This window comes from Parasteatoda tepidariorum, chromosome 5 (genome assembly GCF_982258835.1).
Source record: "Parasteatoda tepidariorum strain Cologne lab strain chromosome 5, Ptep-v5.0, whole genome shotgun sequence".
NCBI lineage: Eukaryota > Metazoa > Arthropoda > Arachnida > Araneae > Theridiidae > Parasteatoda > Parasteatoda tepidariorum.
This window is the reverse complement of record NC_141759.1, coordinates 33950585-33969581: the sequence shown is the minus strand read 5'-3', so window position 1 is coordinate 33969581 and position 18997 is coordinate 33950585. Positions and strand designations below refer to the sequence as shown.

The 18997-nt window shown below is 26.1% G+C and overlaps 1 protein-coding gene across 5 annotated transcripts in view; it reads right to left on the bottom strand.

Annotated features, from left to right (window-relative positions):
* SH3PX1 (sorting nexin 33-like protein SH3PX1) overlaps positions 1–18997 on the bottom strand; it is a 41258-nt gene that overhangs the window by 4509 nt on the left and 17752 nt on the right. For all 5 annotated transcript variants that reach the window (XM_087163638.1, XM_087163640.1, XM_087163639.1 and 2 more), the window contains 10 exons: positions 13462–13580; positions 13218–13308; positions 12318–12443; positions 11585–11699; positions 9294–9424; positions 7469–7572; positions 5977–6080; positions 4543–4620; positions 4361–4437; positions 188–277 (listed from right to left, as the gene is read on the bottom strand). In XM_087163638.1, the coding sequence (XP_087019764.1) occupies positions 188–277; positions 4361–4437; positions 4543–4620; positions 5977–6080; positions 7469–7572; positions 9294–9424; positions 11585–11699; positions 12318–12443; positions 13218–13308; positions 13462–13580 (1035 nt within the window). The remainder of the gene's footprint in view (positions 1–187; positions 278–4360; positions 4438–4542; positions 4621–5976; positions 6081–7468; positions 7573–9293; positions 9425–11584; positions 11700–12317; positions 12444–13217; positions 13309–13461; positions 13581–18997) is intronic.

Genomic DNA, 18997 nt, shown 5'->3' with positions numbered 1-18997 from the left:
TCACATTTTTTATGTGAAATGGATCAAATCAATAAAAAAAAGTACTACCTAAGGAAGTCAAGTTCAAAAAGTTATATTTAATATGAAATAACTTTAAGACCGTCAATATTAATCATTATATTTATCACAAACTAAATGGATAAACATTTTTTACTTACAAACACAAAAGAATGGTTATATTTCATACCTTTTGAATATGCAGTACATCAGGCCAGGCAGCAAGCATTCCTTTATACTCATGAAGAACATCAGCCATTGGTTCAGAATCATATTTTGGCTGGATGAAATTAGAAAAAAGATATAAGACTAAATATTTACAGGGTGGCCACTCAAAACAGATTTCAAATTTCCCTGATTTTTCCAGGTTATCCAGGTAAAAATCTTAAAATTTCCAGGTTTGTGTTTTTTTCCTTTTTTCTTATAAAGTGTAGGATGTGTACAAGAAAAGTGTCTATATTATAAAATATCTTATTCAAAATGTCATTTTTTTAAACATATCTTGAAAAAAAAATTTTTTTCTTACAAGATATTTTTTCATTATTTTTTAATGTTCTGGTACAACATTAATTTTTAAAAAATTAAGACGTGGAGAAAATAATATGTTTAGCTTGCAGAATATATTGTTTTTATTGAATAATTTTAATTGTTTTTATTGAATTTAATGTGTTACTTTAAGTAGTATTTGCTCAAAGTGTACCTACAAAATGACAAAATCAGAATAGCCAATAAAACCTTGGATAAGTATTGTTTAATATATTTTCATTAAGGAAAAGAAAACAGTTTCAGGTGATTATATATCAATAATTTTTAATAATTACAGTGGCTCCCAAAAGTGCTCATTCACTTATAACTTATATTGAAATAGGTAATAAAAATTCAATAATTAAAATGAATATTGCAGAATGGGTATTTGATAATAAGATGTATAATCTATTCTTAGCAAAAATGCACGGAATATTTTAAAAACAAAGCAAAAGTTAATTTTTTAATCAAATAGTAACAAAAATGTTACCCCACGAAAGTCATCGTACATTTAAATGTTTTGGATCTCAGAATTAAAATTATCGTCAATTGCTTTTTTTATTTAATTATTTTTCATTTCTTTATTAGCAATTTAGTATCAAACCTATAATAGCAAAATTATATTTTAATTTTTGCTTGCTAACTCCGTAATATTTTATTTTATCATTTAAAAATGACTTGTAGTCGTAATAAAATAGACCAAATTTGATTATTTGTCTTCATAAGAGGTAAATCAGTAATGAATGTTAAATTAGTTTACTGTATTCAATTGAACTGTGCAATATGTGATAAAATGCTTAAAAGAAGGACTTCAAATCAGAGATTAAAATTATAAATTTTGTGGAAAAATTCATAAATTTGCAATTGAGTGTTGTAAAAGTTTCTGTAAAAATTTTAAAAATAATTTGCGCGAATTTCACCTGACAAAAAAAAAACTAGTTACACGTATTTTCAACCTTTAAAAGCTATTGTAGATGCTAAAGGAAACTCCACTAAATGTTAATTTAACGAAAAATTAGATTACTAATAGACTGAGTTTTTTCTTTAAAAGTGTATGATGACTTTTGTGGGATAAAGTTTTTGTCACTTTTTGATGATTGATTCCTTAAAAATAAAGTTTTCCTTTGTTTTTAAAATATTTCATATTGTCATTTAAAATATTTCAGTTTTGTTAAGATTAGAACACATTTTTTATCATTAAATATACATTCTGAAACATTCATTTTAATTAATGGATAGTCTTATTTCATTGAAAGTCATAAGTGTATCAACACTTTTGTGAATCACTGTAATTACAATTCAATATAAAGCTGTACTGTATACTGCATAATACTGTATTTCATCTTACCAGTGCTTTTAATAAAATTCACTGATCATATTTTCCTTAAACCAATATTTCAAGTCAAATTTTTTAAATGATGGTATTTTGAAATAGCATTTTTATTTTAAGAGATACAGTATAAAAAAATAAATGTGAGAAATGTAAAATTGTCTAATTTTTAGTTCTATACTCTATAGAAGAAAAAAAATAGATAAAATTCCTTAAAATTTATACTTTTTTGATTTTTTTTCTTATTTGAATTTAAAACATTTAAAGAATTCCAATCTAAACACACAGTTTTTTAGTTCAGCATAGTTAATTGTTTCTGTTTGAACAACTAGAATCTTGTACAGTGCAGAACTAAAACACTAAGTTTCGTTTTCCTTCTCTTGACTAAACACATATGAATAAAAAAATATATATATTTTATGTATATATATCATTTAATACGTTTCCTATATATTCCTTAGTCATTGTCAGCTTTTTTAGGTAAAAAGAGGAATAGTTTTGAAATATCATCTCTGGAATGCAAGCAACATTTACGAACTTTCGATATTGTGATAACTATACAATTCGAATTTTGAATCAAAAAACTAATATTTACCAACAAAATCGTAAAATTTAATATTAATATATAGTTAGTTCTAAAAAAAACTTTTTTCAAAATCAAAATATACTATAAAAGGTTAAAATGAAATAGAAAAAATTAGCATTAATGCAAGAATTGTAACAATTTGTCGACAAACATTGCTGTTAGTGATGGGGGGAAATGCGTGATTGATTGGTTTGCTGAGAAAAAATAATTTACAGATTTCTTTGAATGGGAGTTGAAAAGCTTTCAGAAAAAGAGTGCAATATAAAATCTATTATTATTAAATTATAACCAACTAATTTTTAGAGAATTTAATAAAGTTAAAAATACAAAAACATTTTGTCAAAATAGAAAAAAATTACCACTCTCAATTGCGAACAAACTTGATTCATTGTGTGAACAAGGACAGAATTTAAAAACCGAATCCTAACCCCGTCTTCCACATCCACCATAATCTTTGCCTTTCCTAAATTGCACAGTCTGCATAGAGATCAAAGGTTTCTACATTTGCATGGGAGAATTTTATGTTGTATTCTAGTTTAATAGGGTTATAATGGAGCAAATTTTGACGAAAGCAAAGTAAGTTGATGATATTTTAACTGTTTGGAGATACATTTGAATAATTTTAATTCTGAGATCCAAAACATTTAAATGTACGATGACTTTCGTGGGATAACATTTTTGTTACTATTTGATTAAAAAATGTTGGTATAATGGATGAAACAATTTAAATTAAGAAAATTATTAGCAAATAATTTAAATTAGTGAATAAAAAAATATATAAGAAAAAATTTCCAGCTTTTCTTTAAAATTTCCAGGTTTTCCAGGTTTTTATCCATATTTCCCTGATTTTTCCAGGTTTTTTCCAGTATAAAAAAAATTCCCTGATAATTCCAGGTTTTCAAGGTTTTCCAGGTGGGTGGCCACCCTGATTTACTGCATTCATATGAATGCAGTAAATATTTCAATCATTTTCATCAAATCAGAAATAATTTTCATTTTTTTCTTTTTGCTTTAAAAGATGCTCTTATAATATTATAAATTGTAATATCTAATGGATTTATGAAAACAAATTTACTTATTAAATTTTTTTTCTTTCTGAATGAGGGTTTTTATGCATTAATGAGATTTTGATTTCCTTATCTTTTAAAATCATTGAAATATTGGGTAAAATGTCATATTTCGGTGCTAATTTTTTTCATGTTTATATTTATTTTCATTCATTTTATCTTTATTTTAATTCATTTCATCTTCGACACTTAAATTTTTTTAATTTTCGCTTTAACATGTGTAACTCTAGGCAATTTTAGTCTGCAAATGGCAAACTTTAATGGCTTTAAATGGTAACAGCTTAAAAGAGGGGCTTTTCAAAAGTATTCTCAATTTTGATAAGTAAGAAATCGGTTTTAACCAGTTCAAATGATTCATACCTCTAATTGTGTCTTTAAATGTTAAGAAAAATTGATTCATTTGATAATTGACCAAGGTACTGTACAACAATGCTCATATAAGAGCACAAGTTGCATCTTTCCCATTCAGAGATTCAGCTGAGGTTGTTCAAGACATGCTGAGTCAAGTATAAGAGAATTTCAAAAGAAGGAGTTAGAATATTTTGCAGTGTAGGAATTTTTCAGCAGAGTGGTAATTTTTTTAATATCCTCAGAAATATAACAAAATAAAAGATTAATTTGAAAAAAATTAGGAATCAGAAAAAATAATAAAAATAAGGAAAATTTTAAATCCAAAAAAGAATTAAATACCTGCCAACTTTAAGTAAATGAATTTGTTAAATACTAGATTGAATATATAAATCACAATACATTGATAATTTTATCAATAATCATCCTCAGATACACTTATCCTATTCAAACTAAACATTTATAAATAAAGCAACAATTAAAAACATTTCCTAAAAAAATATTTACCTGTTCCTCATACATTTTCCCTAAGTCTTCATAGACACCAGCAGTGTGTTTGATAGCAGTAGTTAAATATTCAGAAACTAAAAAATAATAAAAAAAGATAGAATAAGGCATTTTTTCAATAATTTATAATAAAACAATGCACAAGAGAGCACAAAAAAATAAATTCAGGAGAACTATTTTACCAGGAGAGGGATCCATTTGAAATGCTAACCCAAGTTCCTTAAAAGCATCAGCCATCCGCTGTATTTCTTTTCTAACAGCTGTAAAACAAAAGTTAATAAAACATTAACAAATTTGGCTGATGTAAATAAAGAGACAATTAATTTAAATAATTTTAAATTTTATACTTTTTAAAAAATTCTAAAACCAATTTAATAACAATTTTAAAAGTATAGGAACAGTAATTCGATATAATCTAGATTAGGGTTTCTGAGTGTGAGGTAATGTTAGTGCAGTCAACGACAATATGCTATTCGATGATATAATTACATAAATACAAGCTTACCATATAGAAGATAAAATTATTGGTAGATAGACTAAAAAATAGCAAACCACATTGATAGGAAGAACATGCATTTTTCTGAATGTACAGATATCACTAGACTGTCATTACTACTTGTTTGTATTGTCATTACTGGTCAAGGCAAAGTCAGAGTATTACAATTTGCTCAATATTAAGAGGTTATTTTTTCTAAAACATGTGCTTGAATTACTGAGGGACATTTAGACTAATATCCCATAGTCACTGAGAAGGCAATGTAAATCTGCTTCCCTTTGACTTGACTAACAGATAGGAGACTGTTTTTCCAGCTTATGCTCATACCAAAAACAAATTCATAGCAGGACAAAATGGCAATTCAGTTCCACCAATTCAATTCTCTAACATAAATTATTTTTTTTAGACTATTAGTAGAAAAAAAATAAAAAAATTTCCTACTTCACATTTTTTTTAAAAATTTTTGTAGTTTTTCTTTGATTTATATGTTCACAATTATAATAATGATTATGTGTTGACAATAGCTAATGAATTCTGTTTTACCAAAAGAACGCTGATCACTTGAGTTCTGTAACTTCAAAAGACTCAAATATACCTTAATTAGATAACTTACCTAAACCAATAAAGATGCCAAAGTTATGATTTCACCATATGGGTAAGTTATATAACAATTAAGTATTTATGCTCAGGTGTCATCAGTACAGGTGCTGGATTCACAAGGCAATGACAAATAACTGCCTTCGTAAACTATTGATGGGTCCATAGAGCATAATAAATCGAAATGTATGCAGATAGAGAAAGTTGACATTAATTCCAACGTTTTCTTATAAAAAAAATAGGTTAAACAATAAGAACATAAGGAGACAATAGTATTAGCACAAAGAATGCTTGTTTTTGAAAGTTTCCAATTTTTTAAAGTTCAGATTTTCAAGGTTGTACTGCAACAATATTACAGTAACACTACCTTGGGATTTTAGATAATGCTAAATATTAACAACATTTACATAATTCATAGTTAAAAAAATTTATGAAAGAAAAAGATTAAGGATTTCTGAGACTGATCATAATTTTTTACAAATAAGCAATATACATTTAGAGCAATTTTGAAAAAAATACTCACGCCCAGCATATCGTTTGTGCTGTTCAATAGCTACATTAAATAATTGTTTCACACTATCATCCATTTTCATAACGCAAAGATTGAAATGATTTATTTGTTTTTCTCTGAAAGAAAAGCATGAAAACGCCATTAAAACTAATTAAGTTGCAAATGAATCATTAAAATTTTATTCTAAACCATAACATATTAACAAAAAATGCAGTAAAATTGTGCTAATACAAATAGAAGAATAAACAATGTTGAAAATAAAAAAAACTATGACAAACTAATCTTTCAGTTAACAGTTCAATTGGAGGAAAAGTATAAATCTGAATAAAATGAAGATCATTCAAATGAGTTGTTCCTCGGTATCATTAGTTATACTTCCTTAAAGAAAATAAGTCTTTTTTTTCTATTTGTTATAATTGTCAGCAAGGAGGTTCAAGGTCACAGTATAACCCCCTACAAAATAACACCAATCCCACCTGCTTGATGCAAAATCCCTGGTCCTCATATTTTTAAGATAATAACTCCCTGTCTGATTATTTGTATAAACAGTCCATGCTCAATACAACGACCCCTGTGGTACAAACAAAAATAGACGTTATAACATGAGGTTGCTGCAATATGAAGACAAAAAATTGGAGCAAATATTTATTTGTAATTCATAAATACTAGACTTATTTTGAGAAAAACATGCTATATGTTAAAAAGATTTAAAAAACTGATAAAATAATAGAAACTAATGCAGTTTTTTTAAGTCAATAAAGTGCAAGTATTAATATAATACACTAAAGGTTAAAAGTACATTTAATTATTTTTTCAAATGACATCTTTTAAGGTAACACATAATTTTTAGATAGTCCTTTAGAGCTTTTTCTAGATTTCGAAATTTTCTTTCGCAAGAACGATACTATTAAATTGTAAAACCTTATTCTTCTGTTTTCAGAATTACATCATGAGTTTTAATTATTATAAACAAAGTGCTTTATAGGACTTTGATTAATTTAAGATCAATGATTAATTTAAGATTTGATCAATTTGCAGTTTTAACTAAGTTCCAAGCATACAGCATTAATCTGCTTACATGCAGCCAAGAACTGTTACGTCTAAGCAAATATAAAATCAAGAATGTGAATACCACTTGGACTTGTTTTAACTCTAAAATAAACCACCTCTTACATCACTTCAAAAAAAGAGAAAACACAATTTTCAAACAAGAAAAATATGATTGGTGAATATATTGAACCCTTTGTAAAGTAATTTACATCATTGCTTATAAATTAGCATCATTGCTTTTGTCTCACGTCCATAGTATGAATAAAAACAAAATATTTGAATAATACTGATTGAATATAAATAATCAAGAGAGGTTTAATTTCACAAAATTAATCTGCATAATTATTTTGCACGATGAGATAAAATCTATAATTCAATTTTTTCAAGCATGTAATTCTAATTAACTGAGAAATTTTTTTAAAATTCTTTATATCAAAAGAACAAAACTACTTACACCATTGAATTATCTAAAGGAGTGGATGGTGTTGATATAGCATGAAAAAATGGTCCTCCAATTAGTTTATCTTTTTCTGCATTTCTTTTCCCAACCTTCCATCTCTTAGAGGGGAGAAAAAGGAGAAGAAATAGTGAACAAATTGTCAATGTTAGAAGAGTTTCAGCAAAAATATAAATATATATATATCAATTTATTATGAGGCTAAAAATCAAGGTTGGCATTATTTAAATTACTTGATTTTTACGAAATATAATAGTTGATATAAGTCAAAAATAAATTGTAAAGCATAAATATGTATACATACCAATATCAAAAAAAAGTTCTGAATAAAAATAATTCGGAAATCAATATATTCAAATATCTATATATACACAACAAAAATTTGACAAAAAAAGTGTGATTTTTAAACTTGTAAACCATGTGATTATAAATCCCGATGATTAATTTCAAAATTGTATGAATATGAATCACATGCATGATTTTAAATTATTAAGAGAGTATGAATCCCGATATGAGGCTTTTAAATCATGAGAATATGAAACTCTATATCGAATTTAAAAAATAAGAAAATACAAATCATGATGCGAAATTTTTAGACCACATAAATACAAATCACAATGCATAATTTTTAAATCGTGTGAATACGAATCCCAATGTCTAATTTTTAAAGCACGTATAAATACGAAAATAGATGTTTGATATTACGACCGCAAAAACGAATCACGACATTGGATTTTAAGCTCGCGTGAATACGAATCGCTACATAGGGTTTTAAAAGCGCGTAAATACAAATCGCGATATTGGATTTTTAAATCTCGTAAGTAAGAATCGCAATGTACAATATTTAAATCGCCTGAATAAAAATCGCAACGTTCAACTTTTAAAGCAGGTAAATACGAAAATCGATGTTTGATAATAAAATCGCGATTTTTAAAATGCATAAGTACAAAACGCAATATTGAATTTTTAAATCTCGTGAATTAGTATCATAATGTACGATTTTTAAATAGCGTAAATAAGAATCGCAATGCGCAACTTTTAAATCAGGAAAATACGAAAATCAATGGTTGCTATTAAAATCTCGTGAATAAGAATCGAGATATTTGCAGAGTCTGGACTTGGGAATTCTAAAAGGCTTGTTTGTATTGCTTTTGTTTAGACATAATAAATAAAAATTTACAAGATTCGAATGAGCAAATAAATCTTTTCACAGCAAATCCAACTCCATTTTTTTCGTTTGCTTTCACGTCTGAATTACGAAAATACGAGCTATCCAGCGGACAGATAAAAACACAGAAAATTTTATTTTCTGAGCGTAAAAGCGGAGAATAGCTAAAATAAGTCAATATACAGAAGGGTTAGCTGCCAGGACGTAGTTTGAATTTTCTGTTTAGCTTTGAAAATCGTAGACTAACTTCAGAGGGAGAAATGAGGACTTCAGTACTTTCGCTCTGCGGAAAAAGTAATTCCTCATAAAATATTTTAACTTGTACAAAAAAAATTTCAGCAGAAATTAGCAGGAAAATGGAAAAATCTCAAGAAAAAAAAAGTGGAAATCCGCGATCTGCGGAAGAATCACATCCCTGATATAGAATTAAATTATTCATAACGTTCCCACCATCAAAGTTTAAAAAATTCGTTTTTTTTCCCCTTACTTTAAATAACTTTTCGAAGTTTCAATTCTAGAAATATGCTAATCAACAAAAATAACTAAAGTCTTAAAATTTGCAAATTAACAAAAAAGCAATTACATTATAAAAATAAGAATAGTACTTTTTTTTTCAACGAAAATCATAAGAACAGAATTAGATCAGATGCTTACTTTTTCATCCGTACAGGTCAAAAAATGCATCCATACTTCGCACTGTGAAAGAACAGGATGACGACAAATCCTGTTTACCCACATTTGAAGCTGATTTTTACGATGATCAATGAAATCTTTTTCGTATCGTCCTAAAAAATAGAAAATTAATCAAATGAAAAATTCCACAATGTTTTCTCAAAATGACTTTCTTTTATGAAGTTACTTTTCATGACAGATCAATATTATGCATAAAGATGATGTAATAAACTGAAGAGAAAAAAAACTGTTTATTCAGAAGAAAAATGTAGTAAGAAAAATAAACAAAGTTTTATTCAACTAAGCATTATGAAAATTCTTCATATTAAAACTAATACACCATTAAGAAATAGTTGGATATATTATTATCGGACTTTAGATGACATCGATTGTACTTGGTATTAAGACTAAAACTTCTATGAAGCACATTAACATCAGAGTGAAATAATATTAATACAAATCAAATATTAATGTCCAGATGTGCACAGAATGTAGCAGTTTGAAAATTTGCATACTTCCTTATTTTATTTACATGATATTTACCAAAATAAAATCAGTTGATAAGAATGTAATAAAAAGGCAAAAATAATATTTTTTTCACTCTGCTAAAAGAAACAATGCAGCAATTAGAATAATCAATGTAATTTAAAATGTACAGTTTTTGTTTAAAGTTAACCTGTTTTTACATTTGTTACCGCTAAAGTATAGAAATTAGTTATTCTAGAAATTATTTAGCAAATGTGCAGATTAACAAGGGTAATGCATTAAAATGCCAAAAAAAAAAATTTATTTTTTTAAATTTAGGTGATCTGCAATGTACAGATTATCTGTACCTAGATAATCTATACATCAACAACTAAGAAATCGTGGAAAATAACATTTTTCTGAAACAATAGCAACGTTTCTGTATGCTAAAATTAACATGCTATTTATTTAATTTTCGCAATCTTAACAATCAAACAATCAACATATTAGAAAATAGAATTTATCATCAATCACTTTATGAAAAATATAATACAAAGAAACCAGAGTTTAAAATATTATTACCATTAATGAAATTAACATATTGTTATTATTTTTATATATACAGTCAACCCTGCTTAAAGGAATACCATCAGTTCCAGCCAAATCTATGAAATTAAGAGGGTTATTCGATTAAAAAAGGAGTGCAATATTCAATCTTAAATTCTACATTTTTGAGAAATTTTACTTTTTAATGGTATTTAATGCATAGTTACAGCATTTCGATCAAATAAACTCAGTTTCATGTTCAATAAACAATTATAATTAAAACTGTCTGTGTTAGTATCACAAAATATAAATGTCATTAAAATTTTCATAAAAATAAATGTTCAAAAAAAAATAAATGTTAGAGAAAAGTAAAATATAGGTAATAAAATATTAGTTGATCCCTTCTTAAAAAGTCTATAATTGAAGACTGTTTTTATACCTGTTTAATTCGTCAATTTAGCATAATTAAATTTTCTCTTTGAGTTTCTACAAAGACTTTCATGACTTGCGTATCCGTTTCAAATATATTCAGAATTTCTGTTTTTTGCTTTTACTTAGTTATTTTTTTCTAATTCTCGAAACTTGGGAAATTCCCAATTAATGAGCTATTTTACAATAGTTAGAGATTTTTTGTTTCCAAGATTCATTGCTTATTTCTTCGATTAATTCAAATTATTCCTTTTCGCACATAACTCGGAAAACGGAAATTCCATTTTAGCTGGTGAAACATTTCTCAAAAAAAAAAATTTTTTCAGTACCTTTAATGCAATTAGGCGGGAACAAAAAACAACAAATATTCGGTTAAACGGGGAAGTTTAACATTAGTTTCATGATTTGGTTCCATTAAATTTTATTCGTATAAGCGGGTTATTCGATTATCCGATATGCGATTAAGTGGGGACGACTGTATATATCTAAAGAAGAAAGTCAATAAGTACAATCAAATAATCAGCAAATTAGTATATAGAATGAGACAGACAAGCTATTGAACTTCAAAAATATGGAAACCATTAATGTGCACAATACATATTACAGAAAACTCAAGACTCTGCACTTTAACAGATTACCTTACTTTATCAGCAGATTAGCTAGTTAATAAGTATATTAAAAGCTTTTGAACATTAGTGGTAACACAGGCAGGAAATTTACTATTCAAGAATAAATTTGTAAAATGCAAGGTTTTAAGTAAGATAGAAATAATCATCAAAAATATACATCTCATATAATGAATAATAAACAAAAATAACTAATATAGAATGTACCTGATATTTGTTTATCAGGAAGGGGAGGAATTGGTATGAGAGAAAACTTTTCTTCCAATCTTTCATGCAGCCAATCAAAATGCTTGTATCTTCTACTAACAGCTATATTATTAAACTGAGAAAAAAAATTATAATAATAAATTACCAACATAAAATGCATATACTCAATGACAAGCAACGACAGTGACACAAAATTTTAAAAAATAATTTTAAGATTAATGAAAAATGAAAAATTAACATGCATTAAAACAAAAAGTTTTAATTTAAGCATAATTGATTAATAGTTTTGAAAAATAATGAATAAGTACACTTGTCTCTTTTATTAAAAATATGCTTAAGTATGTCCAGATGTTGGCCTTTGTTAGACGTTTGCTTTCTTTTTTTCACTAAAAACACCAATTTATTGAGAGTCATTTGATTTAGTCAAAAAATTTTCCTTTTCTAAATTTCTATAATAATAAAATACAACTAAAAAAATTTTAAAAAATATATAAAAATTACAATTTATAATTTTTTTAATCAAAAAATTCTTAAAATAAATTGGTGACTAAATTGATTAAAAATTATAAAATATTTATAAATAGTTGATTAAAAATTATAAAATATCAAAAACAGTAAAAAAAAATATTTTTGGCACAGAAAAAATATTCAAATTGTTAAAATTTTGATTGTACAGACACTCTTTGTCAAAAAATAAAGATAAATATACACAAGTTGTTTAATATTTACTTACAGAAGGAATTAGTTGATAAGCTATGAAACTTTTCAGACCTTTCAATTTGCTTTTTTTGTTGGGAGAATCAACAATGACAGTGTAAGGAGACATGCTTTCCAACCAAACTATTTCACCATTATTCTCCTGGAGAAAAAAAAACGTGAATAGGGAAACACTTCGATTTTTTAACAATTAAGCAAGACAATTAAATTAATTCTAAAATGTAGTAAATTTTGACAGATTATACAGAAGACAAGAGAATTTAGCATTAATATCATCTTTTCATTAATCTCCTAACTCTTTATGGTACAACAAGAGGAATGCTAGCATGGCAGCTATCAAATATTTTGAAATACATCAAAAGGTATTAAGATTGACATGCCTCACATTACATAAAACTAAAAATAAAGTTAAAATACAAAATAACACTGTACAAGAAAATTAAACCTCTCTTTATTTTCGTTTTTTACCCCCTTCGTTAAATGAAACAGTGTGATTCTGCACAAACAAAATGTGTTTGGTTTTTTTTTACGTCAAAACCAAAATAGTCTACCATCATTTTTATAGGAGAAAGGTTGCTACACTTTGAATATTTTGCTTCTTAATGCACCTAGAGCTTCTAAACTGCGAGAAGGTAGATGAGGGTTTTGTGGCCAAAAATGTCACAAAAATAGTTGTGAAGTTAGAAATGGTCCCTCTGCAATGAGAGAGTCTTTACTTAGTAAACTACTATTGTGTGTTAATAAAATATGTAAAGTCACCAGGCTAAAATGCAGAAGTTTGAAAAAATAGTATGTAGTTAATGAAAAAAAACTACACAAAAGACATTTTCATCTCTAATGGAAATATTTGTTGCTGTTCAGTACAATCAAATTAATAGACGTAACGCTTTAAAAGAAGCAAAAGTAATTAACTTACGATGATAGTAACACATTGTTCAGTTGGGACTGTGAGATTGGTTTCACCTAAAATATAGCTCTCACCTCCAGATTTAACAAAAGTAGAAAACCTTAAAAAATAATAGATTGTTATTGCTCTTCAATAAAAATTGTATAAAATACTTTTAAATGAAACATTCAAATTTCAAATTGTTTTAAATTAAAATGTTTAAAAAATATTCATAGAATGAGGTAAAAAAAAAATTTATACAAAAAATAATTACCTATTAAAACTTTTCTTTAAAATACTTCTATTATCTGATGGTTTCAAGGAATCTCTTGATTCCCTAGAAATGACTATTGATGCATTAGTAGCTTGATTTTGGGCACCACCTTGAGTTTCCTAATGTTAAATATTCACAAAATATTAAAACTACTTACATTTTATAACAGTAGGATAGTTTAAAAAAAAAAAAAGCTATAAAGCCAGCTAGCAATAAAACTAGCTCATGTATAAGCTCTGTTATAAGCCAAACAAATTTTTGGTTCAATGATAAACATAATACAGTGTTATAAATTTAATGAATTAGCAAGATATAAACTAATTTATGGAAAATGAATGCAAATGAATTATTTTTGAGAGTAAAAAAAAATTTTAATAAAATTTTGCTCACGCATATTTAATATTATTTTATGAGAGAAACAATAATAAATATTAACTAAAGCTAACGTCCTAAGTTCACCTTAATCGTAGACTGTTACATTTCAACATTTCAATGATTACAAACATTGAAATTTAACACTTAACTATAATAAAAATGAAGTATAGCTAAAAACGTTTCTACCCTCTCCACCTATGATTTTAAGTAAATTTTTTTATATTTTTGATCCTGTGATTTTTCATATATTTAATTACTTTTGCTGATATAGTATTGTACAACAGCATATTCCGTTAAAAGAAAAAAAAGTGTAAAATAAAGGGATCATTTTATTAAATTAGGAGAACTAGCGCATACTAACTTATAGGAACTTCTATGTAATTTACCTTAAAACTCTAAAGCAATAAAAATACGCAATTTGTTGTTTTTATTAAGTAATTTAAAAATAGATATTTTTCAGTATTTAATTTTTTATTTTAAGTTAATTACAGTTTAAATTGATTTGGATGATGCTAAAAAACTCTTATAACGTAAATTGCACAAAGATGTTTTTCAAAAATCTCAAAACAAACAATCGTATACTATTTAACTACCTTTCGAAAGTTGCTAAATGCAGAACAGTATTGGCACAATTTTGTCAGAAAAAAAAAATCTAAAATACCGTACACTTTATACCTCTAATTCGGATTGGGTGACAACCCTGTACTTTACATGCATTGAAAGGCACTGCTGAATAGAGTAAATACCAGACTATTTGTGAAAATAAAATAAAGAGGAAGAGCATATTTTAAAAAATTTCTACTCGTCACCAACCCTTTGACAATTGAGTTCGTTTGAGAGGAGAGCAGCCTCTTAAAAAAAACGTTCCAATAGTTGTATTAAAAATTTAGGAGCATTTTCGTTAAGCAATTAGTAGTTTGATATTAAGTTGAAACAAAATGAAATACATTTTTGATTTACAGTCTATGAGATTAATGATTAGCTATAGAGCATAGTTTAACTTTAATTTACTTGAGCTATCTAACGCTAAAGAAAATTGAAATTAAACAAATTTTTTAGATTAATATTGAAGACATAATCAGCAAAAAAAAAAAACTAAAATTCCAGATTTTAAAACAAATAAGATAAAAATTTTGGAACTGGCTACTATGATTCTTGAACAATACCGTGGCTACTTGACCTTATTTTCTAATATCTGCTGATAACTACTTCTAAAATCTTACACAGTTAATAAATTTAAAAAAAAGAACAAAAATTGTGCATTATCATATTACTTGTCTGTTTGTATCATATTAGTAATACTGTATATTAAAAATAGTTTCAAAACGCATTTAATTATATTTAAGTTTGAGAACAATTAAGATAGCTAACAATGCTTTATTTAATTCTAACAAGGAAAATACACATCTCGAAAATTTACATTAAAACAAAGTTAAGTTCAAATGAAAGGTCATGTTTGAAAACCTTGGATAAGATACATATTAACTGCCTAATCTGCCCCTAGGGTAAAAATACCCCATTAAAGTTTAAGTTCATTTAATTTTAAACCGACAAAAGCTTTGCAACTTATTTGTGATCATGGTGCAACAGTTTGGCTGCCAATCTTCAACCAAAGAGGTCCCTAAATCAAATCCCAACTGGGACAGTTGAATTTTATCTCTAACTTTCTTTACTAAAATAGGTTGGTAGCTATTTAATATGTTTTATTCAATTTACAAATTATTACTTTTTAATTTAAACTAATTTTTTTAAAGATTTAAATTTTTCGAAACAAATCAATTAATAGATACTTATTTTATTTTTATTTTTAAATTAAAATAAATGGAGAATTTTAAAAATATTGTAATTTGAAATTCAAATTAAACAAAGAATAAATATGTTTCAAATTCATTTAAAAATTATAGTTTATAAAATTAATAAAATATCAGATGGTTATCAACCTTTTTTGAAAAAGAAATAGAATTGAAAAGAGATAAATTTTAACTGTTCCAGCTAGGATTTGAAGTCAAGACAGCCTACCCATTGCACCATGATAAAACAAAACTTGGGAAGATGAACTGAAATTTTAATGGGACATATTTTACCCTATAGGCGGCTAATTTGTACCCTATGCAAGGTTTTCTAACATGCTATTCACTTTAAGATTAACTCGGTTTCAACAGCAATTTGAGGTACGTATGTACTTTTCTTGTAAGTATTAAACTTTTTCCTGAAATTATTAACAGTGTGCATTCATGATAATGCAAAACTACATTTATATCTGCTAACAGTTAAATTTTGAAACTGGAACAAAAAATTTGAAAATTAAGCATTTGTTTATGAAGCTCAGCATGATATAAAATAGCTAAATTCAAATTTAACTGTTTCATATCAGAATCTTATGAAAATGAATTTATGAGAAGCCTTGAAAAATCAGAAAATAATTAATAGCTCCAATCTTTATAAATTGATAAATATAAGCTTTTGCTTCTTTTGTTCTAAGATTGAATACATAATATTTGTCTGACAGCAGCAAAGAATGCTTAGTTTTGTTATAAAATACAATTATAATTTAATGATTATTGTAAGAACTGTTCAAATTTATCTTTTCAATAAAAAAAAAATATCATGAAACATTATTTTAAACTTCCATGGTTTAACCTTCCAGCTTTATTAAAAGTTTTTAATTCTACATTGTTATAAAGCCTAATTCCACAAGTTAGCAGATATACATGTACAGTCCGCAAAAAAAAAAAGATATCACCCTGAATAACTTTCGTTCTAATGATCGGATTTTCACGAACTAAGTGTTAATCTTAATGGTTCCTGGGGGTGACCTCAAATATGCTAATTAATTAGTGCTAACTATTAATTAAGTTACGAAATCAGACACAAAAACGTACTTTCTCTGAATAAACATATATTTTTTCTTACATTTTTGGATTCTTAACCTTCAAAATATAGGGTGTAGCCGCAATCTGGGAAATATGGTCCCCATAGTTTGGTCAGGAGAGCGATCCAAAGTTCGTACCCCTTAATGTTAATTTCACTTTTTTCGTTTTTAGTCATATTTTAAAAACTAATAAAGCAATTCGAAGAAAATTTCACCCAATCATAAAACTCATTTACCCAAAGATAATTTCACGAAAAAAATAATTTTTAATAATTGTTAATTATTTTTTATTATTTAATTAAATTAAGGATGAAAAATATTTGAATTATAAGGTATGAATTTTTTTATACCATATTAATCTACATATTTTTCAATTGAAAAATCTAAAGTTTCAACTGTTTTTATTTATTAGAAGCTGAGAAAAATTAAAATTAGTTATTTTTAAAGAAATAATTTGGCGACAATGAAGAAATGATTAAATGGGGCGATTAATATTAAAATGTGATAAACTTGCGAGGAACTTGATTTCGCACGCTTAGCATAAAATTTCATTCATATTTTTTTCACTAATAATCGTTTGCTTATCTTTTCATTTTTATTTTTTTTAAGCTATAAAATACGATGTTTCTTTTTTAGTCGTCTAAAATTCTATTTGCAATTTAGTAAAGAAATTTGAATAAAACATTTTATTGAATAAAATACATTTTATTCAGAGAATGTGGAGTTTTATAAAAGCATGCTTCTGATAGAATATGATTATACAACAGATTGTGCTTCTTTAATGTGATTATTTTTTACTTTTTAGTTTTTTTTTTCTCAATAACTGATAAAGTTTCAATAATATACATACGAATGAATAAATTTGGAATAAAATATTCATCAATTTCTTGAATATATATTTTATAATTATAATATTAATAAAAATAGGTAGTCAACATTTTTAAGCATCTCTCACAACATCGCAAATTTCTCAAAATCTTATAGGGTAAACTAACCAGTGAAGGAATACTTAAGCTTAGCTTGTGTTTAAAAAAAAATCATAAGAATTTCAAAATTTGTAATTTTAGCTAAATGACGTATTTGTTATTAAATGCATGTCGACATATTTGTTATTAAATGCAAATTATGTAAAAAAAATTTAGATAACTTACATAATATTGTTTTAAGCTTTTGGTGATTTAAATAATACGTAGTAAGATAACCAAGTGAAGGAACAGTTCTTAAATTGAATAAACACTAAATTTTCCAGTGAATGAACACTTAATTTTGAGAATGTTTGATGCTCATTAGGAATCCTTAGGCCACACAGATATCTGTCACCCTGTAGATGCCTGAATTGACGGATGTTAACATAGGCGGGCATTAGGAAAAAAAAATCTTATAAGTTTTCGTGCCCCCATTTCAGTATCTTAAGGGCCTTACGAGCTCTGTTTAAAAAGAGAGTATCATATCAGATATATATATATATATATATATATATATATATATATATATATATATATATATATATATATATATATATATATATATATATAAGAAAACAAAAATAATCATAGTAGCAGTATTTGGTGGTAAATGTAGCTTATCGTAATTGAAGAATATGCTGTGCGACATTTTATGGTGAATTTGCGAACGTAAGTTTCAGAATGTATCGAAACATGTGGATGCTATTTGCTAATCATCTTTATCCAAAGAAAACCATGTAACGTAAATATCTAGCAAAATGAAGCAATTTTTTAAACAATTAATCATACAATATGCAACATATTATTTCAATATCTTATTCTTAAACATAACATATTTCAATGTTTTTAAAATGCCACTAAACATTCAGCAATTCATTGAGTTATAGAAAAAAGAAATATCGTAAATTATAGAAAACCTTGTGAATGTGCATTAGAATTATTATACAATCTACATTTTATTTTTCAAGCACTTTTTTTTTCTTCAAACGTTCATCCCTAGAAGACTCGATTAAAGCTGTAAAAGTTATTATCCCTAAACTTTTGTATATAGCTATTATAAGTTATGTTAATTTGATTTTAGTATGAAATCCTCGAATAAACATAGCAAAAATAGCATAATCTAAATAATATCAGATAGAAAGTTCATGTATTTAAATTCTAAAAACTTATAAATCGATTCAAATTTTCTTTTCAAAGGAGATTAAAATAATTTTTTTTTTCTTTGCTTTTTGGATATAAATGAACTTAAAAATTGTCTATTGCCTAGAAACTTCGAGATGCTTTCTATTAACTATTAATTAAACCTCTCAGAGCAATCACAAAA